The 18,310-nt window shown below is 35.1% G+C and overlaps 2 protein-coding genes and 1 pseudogene across 7 annotated transcripts in view; 1 reads left to right on the forward strand and 2 right to left on the reverse strand.

Moving 5' to 3' along the window:
• Positions 1 to 8,546, forward strand: part of VRK2 (VRK serine/threonine kinase 2) — a 114,385-nt gene extending 105,839 nt beyond the window's left edge. For 2 of the 4 annotated variants that reach the window (XM_087863417.1, XM_087863418.1), the window contains exons 14-15: positions 6,915 to 7,039; positions 8,202 to 8,546. In XM_087863417.1, the coding sequence (XP_087719543.1) occupies positions 6,915 to 7,039; positions 8,202 to 8,504 (428 nt within the window). In that variant the 3' untranslated portion in view covers positions 8,505 to 8,546. Of the gene's footprint in view, positions 1 to 6,914; positions 7,040 to 8,201 lie in introns of those variants that run through there. The other 2 variants (XM_045788022.2, XM_045788020.2) reach the window with 2 other exon arrangements.
• LOC123786134 (protein NipSnap homolog 2 pseudogene) lies at positions 7,251 to 7,938 on the reverse strand (annotated as a pseudogene).
• Positions 8,475 to 18,310, reverse strand: part of FANCL (FA complementation group L) — a 91,290-nt gene continuing 81,454 nt past the window's right edge. For all 3 annotated transcript variants that reach the window (XM_087863420.1, XM_045788023.2, XM_087863419.1), the window contains 6 exons: positions 11,847 to 11,930; positions 11,342 to 11,387; positions 11,188 to 11,269; positions 10,238 to 10,354; positions 8,894 to 8,965; positions 8,475 to 8,611 (listed from right to left, as the gene is read on the reverse strand). In XM_087863420.1, coding sequence (XP_087719546.1) covers positions 8,576 to 8,611; positions 8,894 to 8,965; positions 10,238 to 10,354; positions 11,188 to 11,269; positions 11,342 to 11,387; positions 11,847 to 11,930 — 437 coding nt within the window. In that variant the 3' untranslated portion in view covers positions 8,475 to 8,575. The remainder of the gene's footprint in view (positions 8,612 to 8,893; positions 8,966 to 10,237; positions 10,355 to 11,187; positions 11,270 to 11,341; positions 11,388 to 11,846; positions 11,931 to 18,310) is intronic.

The following is an 18,310-nucleotide window of genomic DNA, read 5'->3' on the forward strand; positions in this document are numbered from 1 at the left end:
AGATTTTTGGTAGGTGTTCTTTATCAAGTTCATAAAGCTCACCTGCATTTCTAGTGTATTAAGAGTTATCATGAATGGGTATTGAATTTTATCAAATGGTTTTCTGTATCAATTAATAATATGATTTGATTTTTCAGCTTTATACTGTCACCATGGTGGATGACATTGATTAGTGTTTGAATCAAAACACTGAACTAGCCTTACATTCCTTGGATAAACCCCACCAGGTCATGGTGTATTGTTCTTTTCATATATTGCTGGATTCAATTTGCTACTATTTTGTTGTTGAGACCTTTTACATCTGTTAATGAGGACTATTGGTATATAGTTTTCTTTTAATTTCTGTGGCTTTATCTGGTTTTGGTATCATGGCAGTGCTGACTTCATAAATGAGAAGTCTTCCTTCTAATTTCTGGAAGAGAATGAGTAGAATTGGTGTTGTTTCTTTATCTTTCTCTCTCTCTCTCTCTCTCTCTCTTTTTGCGGGGGGGGGTGTTGTGTTTTGTTTTTGTTTTTTTTAATGTTTGATAATTCTCCAGTGAAATCATCTGGGCCTCGAGAGTTTTCCTTTTTAACTATGAATTCAAATATCAAGAGTGGTCAAACTTCTCTGCAAAAAGCCAGATAGTTAAATATTTAGGTTTTACAGGTCACATAGTCTCTGTTACAACTACTGAGCTGTGCATTGTAGCACAAAAGCATATACAATATGTAAACAAATGAGTATAGCTGAGTTGAGTACCAATAAGATTTTATGACACTGAAGTTTGAATTCCATAAAATTCTCAAATGTCACAAAATATTTTTTCCAACCATTTAAATATGTAAAATTCATTGTTGGTAGCTCTACAAAAACAGGTGGGACTGTGGACCACAGTTTACCAACCCCTAACGTGTTTCATCTTGAATTAGTTTTGATTATTTGTGGTTTTCTAAGAACTGGTCCATTTCATCTAAGGGGTTACATTTTTATGTGTAGAAATGTTCACAGTATTCCCTTATTTAAATCCTGTAAATGGCTGTATAGTCTGTAGAAATATTTCTTTCTAGATATTGATAATTTATCAAATTTTTTTTTTGGTCTTTTCAAAGAATGAACTTTTTTCTTTTTCTATTGTCAATTTCATTGATTTCTGCTCTTCTTTCTGCTATGGATTTTTCTTTTTCTAGTTTCTTGAGATGGAAACTTAAGTCTAATTATTGAGTTGAGACTTCTCTTTTTTTCTAGGTATTTAATATTACAGATTTCACTTCTGGCACTGTTAGACATATTCCATATATTTTGATATATTTTCATTTACTTTAATATGTTTTTAAGTTTATCTTGGGTCTCTGACCATTTCAGAAGAATGTTTTTATTTTTTTAAGATTTTATTTGAGAGAGAGTGAGAACAAGTGGGGAGAGGGCCAAGGAGAGGGAGACGTGGGCTCCCCCCTGAGCAGGGAGCTGACGTGGGGCTCGATCCCGGGATCCTGAGATCATGACCTGAGCTGAAGGCAGACACTTAACCGGCTGAGGCACCCAGGTACCCCAGAATATTTTTAAATTTTCAAGTGTTTGTGGAGACTTTCCCATTCTTTCAGCTTGATTCTTGGTTTATTTTCCTTTTTCTTTCTCTATTTTAGGTGGAAGGTTAGACTATTGTTTTTAGCCCTTTCATTTTTTGTAATGTAAGTATTTAATGCTATAAATGTTCTGTTAAGTCCTGGTTTAACTACATCCCATAAATCCTCATGTATTGTATTTTTAATTTTGTACTTTTTCATAAGACTTTTGATGCCTTAGCTATTAGAGGAATGTGTTAATTTCTAAGTGAAGATTTTTTTTCCATTTTCTTTGTTACTGATTTCTAATTTATATTATTGTCTGAGAATATACTGTGTGTAATTTGTTTTGAATTTGTTAAGGTTTATTTTATGACCCAGGGTCTGGTCTATCTTGGTGAATGTTCCGATGGCAATTGAAAAGAACATGCATTCTACTGTTTTGACATGGCGTGCTCTACAAATGTCAGTTAGATCCCACTGGTTTCTGGTGTCAGTTTTTCTCTATAGCTTAGCTAGTTCTCTCTCTTGTAGTCTGTTAATTGCCTAGAATAGGGTTTTCTACTTAGAAGGATGTGGGGTACTGCCTTTTCTTAATGCATGGCAATGATGGGTCATTAGGGCTCCTCTCCAGTGTTTGAGGCCAATGAGAAATAGAGGGTTGCTGCTTTTTGCTGATGTTTGCTTAATGCAGGGTGGGGATGGTGCTTAGGGCTCTACTACACAATCTCCACAGTGCCCGTTGGGGAGGAAGAGAGGCATTGCTTTTGCCTGTGTTAGTGCAGGGAAGGACAGTCGAAAAGGCTCTGCCCTTTAGTCTCCACAGTATCTGGTAGGGAGGGAGAAGTACCACCTCAATAGTTCGGCTTGGAAATGGTTGACAGGGCTCTGTCTCATAAATAACCCCAGTGGTTAGTGTGGGCATGGTCTTGTTGACAAGGCTCCACTTTAGTCTCCTCAGTCTTTGGTGGGGAAAAGTAGGTGTGGTCCCTGGTTAGCACAGGATGGTGATACTTGACAGGACTCTATCCCACAGTTTCCAGATCACCTCATGGGAAGTGGGAAGGGTACAGCTTCTTTCATGGTATTCATCTAGAGAACAGCTGATATAGTCAAAAGTGTTCTGAACTGTATACTTGCCCTCTTGCTGATCCATTGTTTAAAGACAGCAGGCTTTTCTTAGACCTTTTTGGTCTGTGCATATTGCTGTTTCAAATTGTAGACCACATTATAGCCCAGGCTGGGAAAGATAGGCATTAAAAAGAAGGGGGTTGGAGTGAGACTTGTAGCTGGGACCTTCCTTGTGTCCTAAGGTCCTTATCCAGTCTGCCTCCTATTCTACAACTTTCAGAAAGTTCTGTTACTTGCTTTTGTCCAAAAAACTGTAGTAGTAATTAGCAGAAGGAACAGAGTCGAATGTACTTACTGTCTTGTCTAGAACTAGATGCCCCTCACCTTCACTGTGAAGGGTTAACTGGATATGGGATTTTTTCATTCTGAACTTAAAGATGCCGTTTCCTGTCTTCTTGTATGTTTTTTCTATTAAGTTAGCAGTTATTCTTATCATTGACATTCTTATATGTGACTCTTCTGGCTGCTTTTAATATTTGCTTTTTTATCTTTGGTTTTTTTTTTTTAGAGATGGCTGTCTATTCTGCTTTGGGTTCATTGAGCTTTTTTTTTTTTTTTTTTTTAAATCTGTGGGTTGATAACTGTCATCAAATTGGAAAAGTTTCAGCTATGATTTGTTTCATGCTTTAACCCTTCTCCTTCTGAGATCCGTATCCTGCATGTTAGAATTCTTTACCGTTTCTCACAGGCTTTTTTGAGGCTCTGTTCATTTTCCAAATTACTCTTCTGCTGTGCTTCAGTTTGAGCCTCTGGCCTCTAGTTGACGATTAAACCTAACCAGTGGATTTGTAATTCATGTACTATGTTTTTCTATTCTAGAAGCATTTTGTATTTCCCATTTCTCTGCTGAGTCTCCCAATCTGTTCACTAATTATGTTTAAATTTTCATTTAAGTCCTTGAACATAAGTATGTAGAGGTTTTATTGTCCTTGTTTGATAATTTTACAGAGTCACATCTACTTCTCTTTTCACATTTTCCTGTTCCTCGTGTGTAGTTTTATTATATGCTGAATATTGTAGATGCTAGTTAATTCTTGAAACTCCACATTTTATTGTAGTCTTTTAGGGAGTGCTGACTTTTGTCCTGGGAGGTAATTTATTGGTGGTTCAACTTGATTAGTCATGTCCTGACTTCTGTTTAGGCCTTTGGAGGCTAATCTAAGGTAAATATCATCTGAAATTGTACCCTAAGATCTGGGTTGTTTTCCTTTCTTTAAGAATCACAGCCTTGTTTGTTTTCTATGCCTGGTAAGTTGTCCAACTCTATTATATTGTATTCATTTCGTGGGCTTCACAGAAGGAGGGGAGCTCTGATGCCTGTTATTCATGGCCAGAACTAAAAGGGGTACTGATTCTTTTCACAGCTTTCTAATGGACTCTGATAGGAATTCAAGGCTAGTAACTTGCTCAGAATTCAAGGTTTCTCAACAGCATCACTATGGGCATATTGAGCTGGGTTAAGGGGCTGTCCTGTACACTGTAGGACATCTCTGGCCTTTATCCAGTAGATACCAATAGTACCTCCTCCCATAGTAACCCAGAAGGTCTCCAGAAATTGCTAAATGTCCCGTGGGGCAAAACTTGTCACTGGCTGAGAAACACTACACTAGCAGAGTAGATTACTGCACACCTTAAGCCCCTGCTACTAAAAATGTGCTGTGCCAACCAGCTGCAATGGCATTACCTGGAGCTTTTTGGAAACACAGACTGTAAGGTCTCACGTCAGACCTTCTGAATGAGATCTGCATTTTAACAAGATCCCAAAATGATTTGTATGCTTTTTCTAATGTTTGAAAAACTATGCCATAGATGAGACAACTTTTTCTTAAACAGCCAGACAGTAAATATTTTAGGTTTATAGCGTACTCTTTGTCGGAACAATTCGACTCCACCATTGCAATATAAAAGCAGCCAGTCTTTATTCACAAAACAAACAGGCAGCTCGCAACATTTTTACAACCCATGCCACAGACTCTTACCCAAGCATATCACTCAGTAAGCTGAAGACAACTGGTGGTTAAATCCTTAGATGAGTGCTTTCCCATTTGATATTAGTTGTTGCTCACAGAGACTGGGTACATAGTTCTACAGTAGACACTTCTATCTAGAAATTCTAGTAGCTGGATTTCTGTTCTTACCTAGATGGGGTATCATCCATTTCTACATGTAAGTTATATATAAATCCTACTTAAGTTAGCTTACCAGTGGTCTCAGGCTTTAAAAATATACAATTTGGGGGCACCTGGGTGGCACAGCAGTTGAGCGTCTGCCTTCGGCTCAGGGTGTGATCCTGGCATTATGGGATCAAGCCCCACATCAGGCTCCTCTGCTATGAGCCTGCTTCTTCCTCTCCCACTCCCCCTGCTTGTGTTCCCTCTCTCACTGGCTATCTCTATCTCTGTCAAATAAATAAATAAAATCTCTCTCTCTCTCTCTCTATATATATATATATACAATTTGATGGCATAGTTCTTTTTCTTTGTGGAAGAACAATGTATGGGTCCACAGGAGAAATTATTCACTTATTTTGCCTTTAGCAAATAAAATAAAAAAAAAAAAAGTTCTGTCAGTTTTAAGTAGGCTCCATACCCACATGAGGCTTGAACTCATGATCCTGAGATCAAGAGTTAAATGCTCTACCCTGGGCCAGCCAGGTGCCTCTAAAGCTGACAAAATTGTGTGCCTTTATTAGCTCTCCAGCAGTAAAGAGTAATTTAAAGTAAGTTATTTGACTCTCAATAGTTTCTTCTAGGTAAAGAGCTAAAGTGCCCTTAAGACATCTATTTTGTTTTATGTAGAAGTTACGTCTTACCTCTAAAACTCTGTATCCTGAAAGTGACTTTTGTGGGGTAAAAAAGACTCTTTGAAGAATGGTTGTTTAGAGGTCAGGAAAGTAGCTATTGTGAAGAATGATGGTACTACATCAGATGAAGATTGAAATATTTTGCCTTGTTTATAAATTTCTTCTCTTCCAAGTTACTTGATAAATGGTACAAGGAGAGGGCAGGCCAGGGCACCAAAGTGAAGCAGAAACAGAACAACTTGTCACAAGCTGAAAACAGGAAACTGATTCTTGGAGCTTTGGCCAACAGGAATGATGTTAAAAAACATTTTTGTTTTTTACTTGCATGTATCAGTATCTGTTCAGTCTAGCTTTCGAAGAGACATGCCACAGTATGCACCGTGGGGCAGTTTCCGCTGGTTAGAAATAGCCTCTTCCCTTACCCAGTATATGGCAGCATGTACAGTATTGGGTAAAGGATGCCATGTCATGATAAATGTTGGGAATCACTATATTATTTTTAAATCTTTTTTTTTGTGGTAAAAAGCACATAACATGAAACTTACCTCAACTGTATGGTTTAGTAGTGCCAAGTATATCCACACTGTTGTAAACAGATCTCCATCTTGTAAAATTGAAACTCTAGACCCACTAAGTACCAACTCCCCTTTTACTTTGCTATTTTGACTACTTTAAATATTTTGTGTTAATGGAATTATATATGTCCTTTTGTGACTGGCTTATTTTGCTCTGCATAATGTCTTCGAGGTTCATCCATACTGTAGTATGTGGCAGGATTTCCTTTTTAAGGCTGCATAATTTTCCTTTATATGTTTATACCACATCTTTCTTTATCCATTCATCTACCTATAGATATTTGGTTGTTTGTCCCTCTTGGCTACTGTGACTAATGCTATGATGGGTGCACAAATATCTCTGCAAGAAACTTAAATTGAATTCTTTTGAATATATACCCAGAAGTAGGATTGCTGGATCATATAATTCTTTTAATGTTTTGAGGAACTTCTATACTGCTTCCCATAATGACGGCACCATTTTATAGTTCAACCGAGAGCACACAAGGGTTTCAGTCTATCGTCACCATTTGTTATTTTCTGTTCTTTTGATAATGGCCATCCTAAAAGCGGTAAGATGATATCTCACTCTAGATTTGATGCATTTCTCTTACAATCCGTGATGCTGAGCATCTTTTCATATGCTTCCAGAGAATTATCTATTCAAGTTTTCTTTACATATTCTGGATACAACTCCCTTATCAGATAAATGATTTGCAGAATTTTCTCCCAATCTGTGACTTTTTTTTAATGATGTCCTTTGAATTACAAAAGTTTTTTTCTTTTGTGGATTGTGAATTTAATATGAGAACTCTTTAACCCTACGACACAAAGGTTTTCTCCAGTTTTTTCCTAAAATTTTTATATTCTATTATATTTAGGTGAGGTACAGGTCTATTTTTATCTTTTTGCAAGGATGCCCCGTTGTCTCTGCACCTTTGTTGAAGGTGTTCCGTCCCCACTGAATTGCCTTGGTACAGTTGTTGGAAACCAATTGCTCATATATGTGAGTTTACTTCTGGACTTTTAATTCTATTCCACTGATTTGTATGCCTGTCCTTTTGCCAGAACCATTACTGTCCTGATTTCTCTAGCTTTGTGGTCAGTTTTGAAATGGAGAAGCATGTCTTTCAACTCTGTTCATCAAGGTTGTTTTAGCTATTTTTGGTCCTTTGCAATTTCCAAAGCCTGCTAGGATTCTGAGACTGTGTTCAATCCTATAGATCAATTTGGGGGAAACTGGGATTTTTTGCTAAATAGTAGTTGCCCTATGCAAGCACAGCTCCTGACTGGAGTTGCTAAGATCTGAGTTCACATACATTAGGTCCTCACCATGAGTCAGCTGCTGATTCTTCCTAAGAAATACCTGCTTTTTCTGTGTTTATTCAGAGGTTTACTTGTTATGAAGATACCCTCCTTCATACTCCCACCGTGTAGACAGCTCGATCCTGCTTGTTGTACAGTGTATTACAAGTCCCTACCAAAGTACAAGGTTAATGTTTATCTTCATGAATCTTTGGCAACAGTTCTTGACAAATTTTGTTGTGTGCTTCTAGGCATTCCAGCTTCACACTGTAAAACTGTAATTTGTAGAGCCTGCTTGTTTCCTGTTTGGCTAAGAGATTAGAATGAGCATCTTTTCTTGGATCAACTTTCAGGACAAATAAGGATTTTAACCAGCTGTCTTCTCAAGGTCTGTTATTGGAAGACAGCATTCTCTGGAGCCTGGGCAGGACACTGCTCTGAGCACATGCAGCACTGCCCTCACCATCTCGTTCTCTGCCTTGGCTCCCCTAGAATCACTAATTAATTATTAATGACCAAAAAGCTTTCTAATTATGACTATCTTGCCCATTTAAGATTAAGCCCAGTTTTTTTGTCTTGCCAAGAAAATTTAGTTTTCATATTTCATATTTTTAGAGGATAAAATAGTTATTAGAGAGCCTATTTCCTGATATGAAAGGACCAAGTAGTTTAATTAGATTTCGGTTGGTTAATGATGTGGTAAGTACTTTGTAATCCCTTACAATGTAGGATCCAGGACCTAAACTTCTCAGGAAAAATATACAAAACTTTGTGTAACATGTTTTATTTTTTTAGTATTCTTACCGAATACACAAAATGAATACCAGGATAACTCAAACCTAACGCTATATGTTTTTCTATAGGAAAGCACAAGGAGAAGACAAAAGTATTGTGAGTCTCAAATTCTGAATGAAATAAAAAGTCCTCCACAACCATCCAGCTGTATACAATTCCCAAATACATTCTATGAACCCTATCAAGATTCTACCAGTCCAGATATATTCAGTAATGCCAGCTCTTCATCTTGGTATACATACACTTCTACAACTGGTATGGAGGTCCCAGGCTGGACTCTTAGTGAAGAGACAAAGGCAGACGTGTATTATTATGGCTTCATCGTTCTTTTCCTTTTGACTTTAGTATGTCTTGCTCTATATTTTCTATGAAGATCTCAAATAAAATCTTTCTGATCATTTTTAAAGTTGCCAGCTCTTCACAGAAAGGTTACGTTCTTATTTCAGGATTTCCTTCCAGACATTTTCAAGGTAATTGGCTTGTAAAAAGAGAGTACAAAGTAAGTTTGTGGACATGCTAAAATTAAGATTGCTTTATGCTAGAAAATGGTGTCATGATACAGTTTGAAAAATACTTTTTTTGGTCAAAGGAGCAATTTAAAAAACAAAATGTTATTGATAGGGACAATTTTACTTCTTTTTAATACATAGAGTAACAAGTAACAAAATGTTTTAGCTAGATATGTGTATTAGCTTATCTTCCCAAACATGTTACTAAAAGCTAGGCACATTTTATGAAATGTGATTAATGATTTTCTTACCTTGCTACAATATGGGCATTCACCAAATATGATGTTAAAACTCTGTCTACTAGTCAGTAGTCCTCTCAACCACTGAAGATTTTAAAAAGAGAAGATAAAGGGAGCAATGTCAGCATGATTACAAATTAAAGATACTCCAAATATCATTTCCTTTGAGTACATTTTATCCCCAAAGATTAACAAAAAGGGGAACATTTCCTGAGCCATTACCACACTGGTAATATGCTGAATAACAAAATAAGGGGAGACCAGCATTTTGAGGTCTGTACCTTATAGCCAAATTATGGGCCTCCTTATGCACTTTCTCAACCCCAAAAGACACAAAAATAATGCATACAAGTCCATGGGGTTCATAGACCCCACCTAAAATCATTAATTATAAATTAAGTATGCCTCCTATAAAAGATACCACAGGATCTTGAATATTTAGGTCTTAATTCTGGTCTTAACCCACTATTGGTGATTAATTCTCAATCCATTAATTAGAAACATGAGGCAGTCCATTTTTAAAAATTAAATGAACATTCATTATTACAAAAGAAAGCACATGTTCCCTTAAGAATATCTCTATAATTAGACCTAGTATGTTTTTATATAAGGTAAATTGACATCACTAAGTTCTCCACTGTTACAGTACAGATAATACCAACTGCTATATGTAAGCACAAAAACAGGAGGTGATATTAAGGAAGACTAAAAGCGCTATACAACTGGAAGGTGTTCTATATATACGTGCATATATAATCATGTCCGCTGTGCACTAGGAGGAATGCTACTGAGATCAAGTGACTACACAGGGATGAAAGCAGACTTCACATATAGTAAACACATAGTAAATAAAATGCCACTGAGAGTCCTATGACATATTTAGATCATAAAATGCATTCTTCTCAACATCAAAAGACTGTTACATTTATTCTATACTTAAATCTACTCTGAAAAGTAATAGATACTCGATAGTGCTACCTCCCTTTCACCTTATTGCCACCACTACTCCCACGTGGATGAGTCCACAGAGTTTGCATTGGGTTACAGGAGATATTTAAAGAGACTAAGGTAGCATCGATTTCATTTGTTAGTATCAATAAGCAGTCAATGAATATATTCTAGATACATTTTCTCCCTTCTTGGGATACTTTAGGCCATTTCTTCACTTATTAGTAACCAGGACGAAGAAATGAAAGCACATGGGCATCCGGAAATGAACTGGTAAAGGGGCTGATGGCAAAAGAGATCACCATTCACTGAAGAGATTCTTAGACTCTCTATATTTCCAATATGCATACTTCCTATGTCATGGTAACCAAAAACGTCTTGCCAAGGTTATTTTTATTTTATTTCTACCTCATATAAGCATATTTGATGGAAAGGCTGTCCACACTGGGAATTATCACACACTTGATCAGGAATGGCGCCATCAAGCTGATAGGCATAACAAATCCCACAATCCATAGAAAAATCCTTCAAAAGAAAATATTTATAAGCATATGTGTTTAAAACACACAAGGTAAGATAAAGAGTGAATAATATGGTATAGATATTAACTTTAAAGTTTTTATAAAGGTAGCTTATCACTATATTACAGAAAATACAGTTATATCACTAATGCCTTAGAAAAGCTATTTGTAAGAAGAGTGCTTCCTTTTTCATCCGGTAAGGAATGCACATAGATATACTCAAAACAGATTCTATTTTGGACTTAAGTAATTTTCCCATATTGTACATCAATATAATGCCTATGTAGTATGTAAAGAGAAGAATTGACATTAGCTAGTGATTACTAAATTTCAAAATTCTGTAACTAAAGGAATAAGACAAAAACATCCCCACCACTTTAACAGTCTATAACCTCAGCTGCTTCATCAAAAATCAATTCTAAGTTTATTATTTTTGCAACATGGTAATGTCTATTCATTTTTAAAAACTGTATTGCCACCTTTCACAAATACATCAAGCTAATTAAAACTTTATTTCAATCATCCATAAGTAGATAGTAATAGAATATCCAAACATCTCATTAGCTACTTTGGACCTTTCCCCCTATTTTTAATAATAAAGATGTCTGTCATTAATCACTTTATTGCTACGAAGACCATGAAAAAAGTATACTTAAACCACTAGTCAAAGGTTAACAAGTTCTTTGATGCTACTGTTGCTTGCAGTTCAGAAGTCTGTTATAATATTCTTCCAACTCCCTCCCTTTCAGCCTCATTTTTCTCTGGTGTCTAAAAGAAGAACACTTAACTTTCATTATGCTATGCTGTTTGGAATATCAAAGCACTGATAAAACTTACAGATTTTTCCAGGTTAGCGCGAGCTGGAAAATCTATTTCTAAAACATCTTTCAAGTTTTGTAACAGACTATTTTCTGGATCCCTGAAAGCATGAAAAAAAATTTGTTGTTAAATTTGCAAAACAGAAAAATAATTGTATTGCAAAGATACCTACCATAAATGTATGTTTCTGCTCAGCTTAATTCCCAGAGGTTTTACCACTTCAGATATTAAAAAAAAAAAAAAAAAGTTTAGCATCTGCTGCTGTCACTTTGTAAAGACATTTAGCACAGAATTTTTTTTACTGAGATATAATTAGCATATAACACTGTATTAGTTTTCGGTGTACAACAATGATTGTATTTATTGCAATACACTCACTACAAAGTTTAGTTAACATCCATCACCACATGTAGTTACAAGGTTTTTTTTTGATGAGAACTCTTAAGATCTACTCTCTTAGCAACTTACAAATATAAATAGTTACATACAGAATTTGCTAATTGACTGGAAAATCTAAATCATATATTTTTTAAAAACCACAAAAGTACACAGTTCAGAATGATGAGACATTTTCATTTAAAATGATTACCAATATATTAATATTTCAGAATATTTTAACAGTGTGAGATAAGAATTTTAGGACTCTGTTAAAAACATTTAAACAGGAGATCTCATACCATGGTCTGCTCCAAGAAAGCAGCACTCAGGAAGCATGGTAGGATGCCTGGGGTCAACCTCTATATTTACTGAAGCATTATTTCCTAGAATAAAAGAATATGAAGTTTATAGAAGTAGAAAAGTTCATCAAAAAAATAAAGGGATATCTATTTGGGTACTTACTGTACCAAAGGAAAGATCAGCCAATGTTTTATAGTTTCTTTAAAAGAAATAAATTTTGAAATTATGATTATGACAGAAGATTTGGGGATCCATCCAAAGTTTCAAAATACATAGTCAATCCACTGAGTTACTATAATTAGTTTATACTAAAATTCTGGTCAGAATTCTGTTGTTACAGTTTAAATAAAAATTATCTATAAAGTGATAAGGATTTTTAACATTAAAAGAAATCGGAAGATTAAGAACTATCTAAATGACTTCCATGACTTTCTTGAAAAGCATAACTGTGCTCAAAAATGAAAAGACCAGGAATACAATAAATGGTAAAAACAGACATGTTAATGATTTTTTTATGAAGTTTTATCAAAACATTTTCTATCAATAATGACTTTCAATGTAAATGGACTAAATTCTCCAATCCAACAACGCAGGGAGTCAGAATGGATTAAAAAAAAAAAAAAAAAAGACCCATCTATATGCTGCCTACAAGAGACTCATTTTACACCTAAAGACACCTGCAGATTGAAAGGGAGGGAGTGGAAAAATATTTATCACGCAAATGGGTGTCAAAAGAAAGATGGAATAGCCATACTTATGTCGGACAAGCTAGCTTTATTTTTTCACTTTAAATTCAATTAATATATAGTGTATTACTAGTTTCAGAGGCAGAGTTTAGTAATTCATCAGTTGCATATAACCCCAGTGCTCATTACACCAAGTGACCTCTTTAATGCCCATCACCCAGTTATCCCATCCCCTCACCCACCTCCCCTCTAGCAACCCTTAGCTTGTTTCCTATGATTAAGAGTCTCTTATGGTTTGTCTCCCTCTCTGATTTCATCTTATTTTATTTTTCTATCCCTTTCTCTATGATCATCTGTTTCATTTCTTAAATCCCACATGAGTAATATCATATGATAATTGTTTTTCTCTGATTGACTTATTTCACTTAGCATAATACCCTCTAGTTCCATCCACATCGTTGCAAATGGTAAAATTTTTTTTTTAAGATTTATTTATGTGTCAGAGGGAGAGCACAAACAGGGGGAGCAACAGCAGAGGGAGAAGCAGGCTCCCCACTGAGCAAGAAGCCGATGTGGGACTCAATCCCAGGACCCTGGGATCATAATCTGAACCGAAGGCAGCCACTTAACCAACTGAGTCACCCAGACAGCCCAAGATTTCACTTTTTTGATGGATGAGTAATATTTCACTGTGTGTGTGTGTGTGTGTGTGTGTATACACACACACACACACACACACATCTTTATCCATTCATCTTTGATGGACACACCTGGGTTCTTTCTGTATTTTGGCTATTGTGGGCACTGCTGCTATAAACATAGGGGTGCAGATGCCCCTTCAAATCACTATGTTTGTATCCTTTGTATAAATACCTAGTAGTGCAACTGCTGGGTCATAGGGTGGCTCTATTTTTACCTATGGACAAACTAGACTTTAAACCAAAACTGTAACAAGAGATGAAAAGGGGCACTATATCATAATAAAGAGGACAATCCAACAAGAAAATCTAACAATTATAAATATGTATGCACCCAACGTAGAAGCACCCAAATATATAAAACAATAACAAACATAAAGGAACGAATTGATGATAACACAATAGAAGGGGACTTTAACATCCTACTTACATCAATGGACAGATCATCTCAGCAGAAGATCAACAAAGAAACAATGGCTCTGAATGACACACTGGACCAGATGGACTTAACAGATATATTCAGAACATTCCATCCTAAAACAGAGTACACATTCTTTCAAGTGCACATGGAACATTCTACAGAATAGATCACATATAATGTCACAAAATAGGCCTTAACAATTATAAAAAGACTGAAATCTTACCACTCTCCTTTTTTAGTCAATGCTATGAAACTTAAAGTCAACCCCCGAGAGAAAATTTGGGAAGACCACAAATAAATGGAGGTTAAACAACATGCTACTAAACAATGAATGGGTCAACCAGGAAATAAAGGAAGAAATTAAAAAATAAATGGAAACAAATGAAAATGAAAACACAACAATCCAAAACCTTGGGGATGCAGCAAAAGTGGTCCCAAGAGGGAAGTATATAATAGCAATACAGGCTACCTCAAGAAGCTAGAAAAATCTCCAAAAACCTAACCTTACACCTAAAGGACCTAGAAAAATAACAATGAATGAAGCCTAAAGCCAGTGGAAGGAAGGAAATAATAAAGATTAAGACAGAAATAAATGATAAACTAAAAATACAATAAACAGATCAATGAAACCAGGTGCTGATTCTTTGAAAAAATAAAATAAACCTCTAGCCAGACTTATCAAAAAGAAAACAGAAAGGACCCAAATAAAATCACAAATGAAAGAGGAGAAATAACCAACACCAAAGAAATACAATTATAAGAGAATGTTACGAAAAACTATGTGCCAACAAATTGGGACAACATGGAAGAAATGGATAAATTCCTAGAAACATACAAATTACCAAACCTGGAGCAGGAAGAAATAGAAAACTTAAACAGACTGATAACAAGCAAAGAAATTGAATCAGTAATGCAAAAACTCGCAAGAAACAAAAGTCCAGGGCTAGATTGCTTCACAGGTGAATTCTACCAAACACTGAAAGAAGAATTAGTATCTATTTTTCTCAAACTATTCAAAAAACAAAAATAAAACAGGAAAGGAAGGAAACTTCCCAATTCATTCATTCTATGAGGCCAGCATTACCCTGATACCAAAACCAGATAAAGACTCCAGTAAAAAAAGAGAACCACTGACCAATACTCCTGATGAGAATGGATGCAAAAATTCTCAATAAAATACTAGCAAACTGAATCCAACAATACATTCCAAAAAATCATTCACCATGATCAAGAAGTTTTTACTCCTGGGCTGCAAGATTCACAAATCAATCAAGGTGATACATATACCACATTTATAAAAGAAAGGATAAAAACCATATCATTTCAATAGATGTAGAAACGATATTTGACAAAATACAACATGCATTCATGATAAAAACCCTCAACAAAGTAGAGTTACAGGGAACACACCTCAACATAAATGTCATCAATGAAAAATCCACAGCTAATATCATCCTCAATGGGGAAAAACTGAGAGCTTTTCCTCTACAGTCAGGAATAAGACAGGAATGTCCACTCTCACTACTGTTATTTAATATAATATTGGAAGTCCTAGCCACAGCAATCAGAAAACTTCAAGAAGAAATAGAAGGCATCCAAATCAGCAAGGAAGAAGCCAAACTTTCACTCTCTGCAGATGACATGATACGCTATATAGAAAACCCAGAAGACGCCACCAAAAAACTGCTGGAACTGATAAACGAATTCAGTAAAGTTGCAGGATATAAAAATCAACGTACAGAAATCTGTTGCATTTCTATACACCAATAATGAATCAGAAAGAGAAATTAAGTAATCAATCACATTTACAATTGCAACAAAAATAGTAAGATACCTAGGAATAAACCTAACCAAAGAAGTGAAAGACCTATACTCTGAAAACTATAAAACAATGATCAAAAAAACTGAAGATGACACAAAGAAATGGCAAGACATTCCATGCTCATGGATTGGAAGAATAAATATTGTTAAAATGTCTATACTACCCAAAGCAATCTACACATTTAATACAATCTCTATCAAACTACCAACAGCATTTTTCACAGAACTAAAACAATCCTAAAATTTGTATGGTATCAGAGAAGACCCTGAATAGGCAAAGCAACCTTGAAAAAGAAAAGCAGAGCTAGAGCCATCACAATTCCAAACTTCAAATTATATTACAAAGCTGTAGTGATCAAAATAGTATGGTACTGGCACAAAAACAGACACACAGATCAATTGAACAGAATAGGACACCCAGAAATAAACCTACAACTATATGGTCAACAAAGCAGGAAAGAATATCCAATGGGAAAAGTATAGTCTGCAACAGGTGGTGATGGGAAAACTGGACTGAAACACGCAAACGAATGAACGACTTTCTTACACCAAATACAAAAATAAATTCAAAATGGCTGAAACACGACTTAAGTGTGATACCTGAAACCATAAAAATCCTAGAAGAGAACACAGGCAGTAATGTCTTTATGACACTGGCAACTTCTTTCTAGATATGTCTTCTGAGGCAAGGGAAACAAAAGCAAAAATAAACTATTGAGACTTCATCAAAATAAAAAGCTTCTGCGCAGAGAAAGAAATAATCAGCAAGACTAAAAGGCAACCTATGGAATGGGAGAAGGTATTTGCAAATGACATATCTGATAAAGGGTTAGTATCCAAAATATATAAAGAACTTGTAAAACTTAACACCCAAGAAACAAATAATCCAATTGAAAAATGGGAAGATACAAATAGACATTTTTGCAAAGACGACACACTGATGGCCAACAGACATGAAAAGATACTCAACATCACTCTTTAATCAAAACTACATTGAGATACCACTTCACACCTGTCAGAATGGCTAAAAACAACATAAGAAACAACAGGTGTTGGTGAAGATGTGGAGAAAGGGGAACCCTCCTGCACTGTTGGTGGGAATTCAAAGGTACAGCCACTCTGGAAAACAGTGTGGAGGTTCCTTAAAACGTTGAAAATAGAACTACTCTATGAACCAGCAATTGCACTACTAGGTATTTACCCCTAAGAATACAAAAATACTAACTCAAAGGGATACATGCACCCTAATGTTTATAGCAGCATTATCTACAATGGACAAAATTATGGAAACAGCTCAAGTGTCCATCAACTGATGAATGGATAAAGAAGTACTGGTATAGATATACAATGGAATATTATCCAGCCATTAAAAAGAATGAAATCTTAGCATTTGCAACTATGTGGATGGAGCTAGAAAGTATTATGCTAAGTGAAATAAGTCAATCAGAGAAAGATAAATACCATATAATTTCACTCATATGTAGAATTTAAGAAACAAAACAAATGAGCATAGGGTGAAAAAAAGAGAGAAAGGAAAACCAATAAAGACTCTTAATACAGAGAGCAAATTGATGGTTACCAGAGGGGAGGCAGGTGGTGGGATGGGTTAAATAGGTGTTGGGGATTAAGAAGGGCACTTGTGATGAGCACTGGGTGCTCTATGGAAGTGTTGAATCACTATATTGTACACCTGAAACCACTATTACACTGTATGTCACCTGGAATCTAAAAACTCAAAAAATAAAAATACAGAAATAAAAAACATTTTCTGAGTTCTTTTGTTCCATGTGAAGCTTTCACATTATATGTTAACAATGGATTCAATTCATATTAAATCAGAAATTGTTCATTCAACAAAAACAACTAACCTAGTTTATAGAATCTAAGAAAATCTATTTCTATTTGGCACTAGATTCTTTTATAAATTCTACCTACTGAAAAATTGTACTAATTTCAGAAATTTTACTGTTTTTTGAAGGTGCATTAGTATAACTATAAGGTCTATTTGGATTTTATTTTTACAAAAAAAAATGGCCTGATAAATTTTATACAATATAGCATTAGCTTTTGGCTAAGGTTGGCAACAGTATGAACACAATTAACAACAGATCTGACAAAAAGAGGTAATCAAGTAAAATAAAAAATGACTACAAATCATTCATGAGAAATACAAAAATACAAAAGTTAACTTATTATCTCATTTGTTTATACATTCTTTACCATGAGCACAAATTCCATTTTAGCCTTTAGCAATGTCATGTACTAATGGCTCCAGAAAGTTCTTTCACTTAACAATAGGTATATTATTTAATATATTTCAATTAATTTGCTGAAAACTTGGGTCTTAAAAAAACAAATCAATGCCTGAAGTGAAAAAAAAGCTAAAGGTAAATACAGAGTGAATAAAAACCAGGTTGTCTATGCTGAACAATGAGAAATATAATAAAAGGTATATTTAATCATTACCTGATCAAAATAATTATTTAAATGGAGCCATGAAGAAAATTAATTACAACATCCTTTGAAGAAAATACTTTCATTCTTAATATTTATTTGTTCACAAATACACCATAATTTGTTAATCATTCCAAACTAAAAACCATTAGACTTTTTAGACTGAGTGACACTGCTACTTGTAGAACTGCGGCACAATGATACCTTCCTTTTCTTATAATTACATGTTACTGCTTTTCTCCCAGATAATCTATTACGCCCGGGGAAAAAAATACAAAAATTGCTAACGTGGATATGATTCACAACAGAATTTCATAATATCCTCCAAAATATATGCCTTTTAACAATATATTTATTTGGGCTAAGGAAACCAAGAAGGAAAA

This window comes from Ursus americanus, chromosome 7, assembly GCF_024610735.1.
Source record: "Ursus americanus isolate L20-20 chromosome 7, mUrsAme1.1.p, whole genome shotgun sequence".
Taxonomy (NCBI): domain Eukaryota; kingdom Metazoa; phylum Chordata; class Mammalia; order Carnivora; family Ursidae; genus Ursus; species Ursus americanus.